Source organism: Panicum virgatum, chromosome 1K (genome assembly GCF_016808335.1).
Source record: "Panicum virgatum strain AP13 chromosome 1K, P.virgatum_v5, whole genome shotgun sequence".
NCBI lineage: Eukaryota > Viridiplantae > Streptophyta > Magnoliopsida > Poales > Poaceae > Panicum > Panicum virgatum.
The window spans coordinates 1673754-1677488 of NC_053136.1; the positions used below are offsets into that span (position 1 = coordinate 1673754).

Consider the following 3735-nt stretch of genomic DNA (forward strand, 5'->3'; position numbering starts at 1 on the left):
TTTGTGGAGAAAGAATCATGGGATACTTGGTATTGGTTTTTGCAGAGGGTGAAGCAGATGACTGTCAAAGATGTAGAGAACGTGTGTTTGATTTATGATCGGCACAAGGGTATATTACAAGCAATCGATGACATACAGAATGGTTCTACTGAGCGTAGTAGGACTGCACTTTGGCCGGCCCTAAAGAGTAGGTGGTGCATGAGGCATATGGGGGCAAACTTTCATAGCCAGTTCAAGAACAAAACCCTTATGAAGCTATTCAATCAGTTATGCAGCCAGAATCAGGAAAGAAAATTCAACTTCCTATGGAAAAAATTGGATGAGCTAACAAAAAAGCAAACGGCGGAGCTAGCGAAGAGATGTGTCAATACAGAGGAGGACGACCAGGTCTCACTTGAAGACGTGGGCTTGGACAGTCTGAATGTCAGGCGCAAAAGGAGAAGGGCAATTAAGACATTCTCGGAGTGGATTGAACACGAACCAAAAGAAAAATGGGCTTTACTATTTGATGAAGGAGGTGTTAGGTACGGTTTAATGACTACGAACCTAGCCGAGGTATACAATTGGGTGCTGTGTGGTGTAAGATCATTGCCACTTGTTGGGATCGTGGAGTTCTTCTTGTATCGCACTTGCGAGTACTTTAGGGACCGTTACGCTGTGGCACAGAAAGATATGGTCGATAATCGCAAAGTTTACGGATACAAGGTTACGGAGTATATGGAGGCAGCTTTCAAAAAGGCCCGTTTACATCGCGTGACTCCAGTTGGCTCTATGGAACATCGGTACGAGGTGATGTGTAGGGACAAAGGCCGAATGGGGGGGGCCGGCGTGAGAAGCATGTGTAGGATTGTGTTCTCCGTCCTGATGCTTGTATTTGCTCATGTCATAAGCCAAAGCTGCTGTACCTGCCGTGCACACATGTCATTGCTGCCTGTTTTGAAGCTGGTGGACTACAGCCTCGTATGTATGTCTCAAATTACTTCATGAAGGAAACTATTTGGATGACTTGGAGGCACGAGATTTATGGGTTCCGCATCCTGGGAGACTTCATAACTGATCTTGGACACAATACAACTTACATTTCCGGATCCAGATCCAGAAATGTTTCAAGGGGTGGGCCGACGCAAGAAGAAACACATTAGAAATAACATGGATCGATCGGAGGCTAGTCGAGACGTCCGCCTCTGCTCGAAGTGCCATGAGACGGGTAATACGTACAAGGATTGTACGGCATTGAGTTATGGTGGCCGCACAGATGGAGCGGGCCCATCAGAAGCTGCTCCAAATCCGGCAACGCAGGCAACGGGTCGTCGTGGCTGCCGTCCGAAGAACGATAGCCTTATGTGATCGATGACGATTGTCATCTGTGTCATTCGCTATTGAATCATGTTCGATGTTAAATTATGTAATATTAAGAAATAATATGTCGTAAACTTATTTCGTCTTGGCGTACGAATATTTGTTGTAATGTGTGGCGCAAAAATATATTCAACTTTGTTGCTGTAATTAGAAATTGAAGTTATATGATATGTAATTTGTTGTGCATCATTTATTAGTTTATTATGTTATGTTTTATTTAGTATTTTATTAAGTATTTGTTATATTACTTAATGTTATTATGCTTAATATTGTTATTTATGTTCTGAAATTTTTTCTAATAAATCTTATTATACAGGTATGGCATACGAGGAAGGAGCCACCCCTGAGTTGCTCGATGCTCTCGTTGACAAGCGCCACCGGTCGTACATGTCTGCGGTCCGTGGCATAAGCTTAGGGACGTTTCGGGCTCGTGTGCCCATGTCGACGATGCCGATACACCGTCGCTGGGTTCCTAGGTACGGGTTACATTTGTCACATATTTAAATTGTTTCCGTAACCGTTTGTTCTAACTTGATGTTTCATTTTCGCGATGCAGGCTACGCGCTTCAGGTCTTCTCCGGATTGCGCGACTTGTGGAGGGAGATATGGCCGACCCTGCACGTCGACCTAGGGACAGGGCTCCACGGTTTCAGTTCGACATGTCCCTCCTCGCGGCACTTCTCGACCGTTGGCGTCCGGAGACACACACGTTTCACCTCCCGGTCGGTGAGATGACCACTACTCTTCAGGACGTGGCGATGCTTCTAGGCTTGCCGTGTGCTGGACGAACCGTGGGTGCAGAGGACGTGGGACTCTCGTGGCGCGACGACCTTTTGGCTTGGTTCGCCGGGGTTCAGCGCAACGAGCTAGCGTTTCCGTACCGGCCCTTGCCTGCGAACCACGCACACGGACCGACAAAGAGGTGGCTCCTACAGTTCAGTGTGAGTACATAAATGTTGAATCTTTCCGTACTTATATTCCTACGTATTTGCATTGACGACTTGTACCATTTTGAAGGCGGACTACATGAGGGCAGACGCAGACGACTTTACGGTTGCCAGGCACTTCGAGGCCTACTTACTGTGGCTGTTCGGCTGGGTCATGTTCTGCAGCTCTCAGGGTGACTCGTGCCCCAAGCAGCTCATTCCTTTGGCGAGGTCGATAGCTGATGCTCCACTTCACGAGGTCCCACAGTTCAGCTGGGGTTCTGCCGTTTTGGCAGCGACTTACAGGGGGTCTTTGCACGGGCGTGACGAAGGTCTCAGCAGAGGAGCCCATTTTTGTTGGGTGTCCTCTACTGTTACAGCTCTGGTCGTACGAGCGCTTTCCCGTCGGTAGGCCAGAGATGGACTTCGAGCCGTACGTCCCGCTGTCCGCAGACCACTATGACGTCGACAAACCTACGATGGGTTCGTTGTGGTGCCTCAGGAGGGTACGTTATATCGTTTGTTTTACTTATTGTTACATGTCTTCACAACTGTATGATTTAGCGGTTAACATATTTTTTCGTTATGCAGCCTTCTTGAGTCGGCGTGTAGACGAGGAAGTCGTACCACGACTTCGTGGGACAATTTGATGCTCTTGTGAACACGGACGTGAGGTGGACTCCGTACACTGCAGCCGACATTTACGCCCGGGCACCGAGCGGTTTTTCTTCCTTATGCCTGCGAGATCACGAGTACTGGATGACGAGGAAGCCGATCCTTTACGACATCCACGTCGAGGAGTACCACGTGAACCGGGTCACAGGATGATGATACCAGCAATGCTGCTGCTTCACATGATGAACCATGCACTATTCTTTACTGCAACTGCCCTTGTCACAAGAAGAAGGGCCCTGCCCCTCCGGCACCACCGCCTGCACCATCTGCAATGGGTGGATACTGCGGAGAAGGCTCAATGCATTTTGCTACGTGGGGGTACGGCTATTAGGACTACCTAGTGCTAATGACATGTTGCATCGTTGTATTTGTTGTGTTTTTTTAAAATTACCTAAGGCATGTTAGCTTAGTTCATAATCTGTTTACCGTAGTTGCAACAGGTTCTGCCATGCCACTGCATGTCTGCTGTGTGTTTCATTAATGTTGTGTTATGATGTAATTCCTATGATTTATATTGTCACGATTAGACCGGTGCCGTGTAGTGTTCCGTGCGATGGGATGTGTCGGGGCAGTGTAATAATCACGAGTAGGTCGATGCAGTGACAGTACGACGATTAGGTTAGTGCGATAGTATGCTCGATGGGATACCAGTGAGCGCTGTGGAGCGTGGAAGTGCTGAAGTCATGAGCAGTGAGACGTCATGTCGTTGTTTAAAGTCACGAGCAGTGCGATTGTAAGGATCGATGGACCAAGAGGGGGGGTGAATTGGGCCTTT

General features: G+C 48.0%; 1 protein-coding gene across 1 annotated transcript; it reads left to right on the plus strand.

Moving 5' to 3' along the window:
* Positions 1–1950: 1950 nt before the first annotated feature.
* Positions 1951–2724, plus strand: LOC120650900 (protein MAIN-LIKE 2-like). Its single transcript, XM_039928208.1, has 2 exons — positions 1951–2300; positions 2377–2724. Exons 1-2 carry the CDS (start codon positions 1965–1967, stop codon positions 2695–2697), a joined length of 657 nt encoding a protein of 218 aa, XP_039784142.1. The 5' UTR covers positions 1951–1964; the 3' UTR covers positions 2698–2724.
* The last annotated feature ends 1011 nt before the right edge of the window (positions 2725–3735 follow it).

Excerpts from the sequence above, each read along its gene's own strand:
- LOC120650900 (XM_039928208.1), top strand. The coding sequence starts at position 1,965 with ATGGCCGACCCTGCACGTCGACCTAGGGACAGGGCTCCACGGTTTCAG. Across the intron at positions 2,301-2,376 it reads GGTGGCTCCTACAGTTCAGT|GCGGACTACATGAGGGCAGA; the intron begins GTGAGTACATAA and ends ACCATTTTGAAG.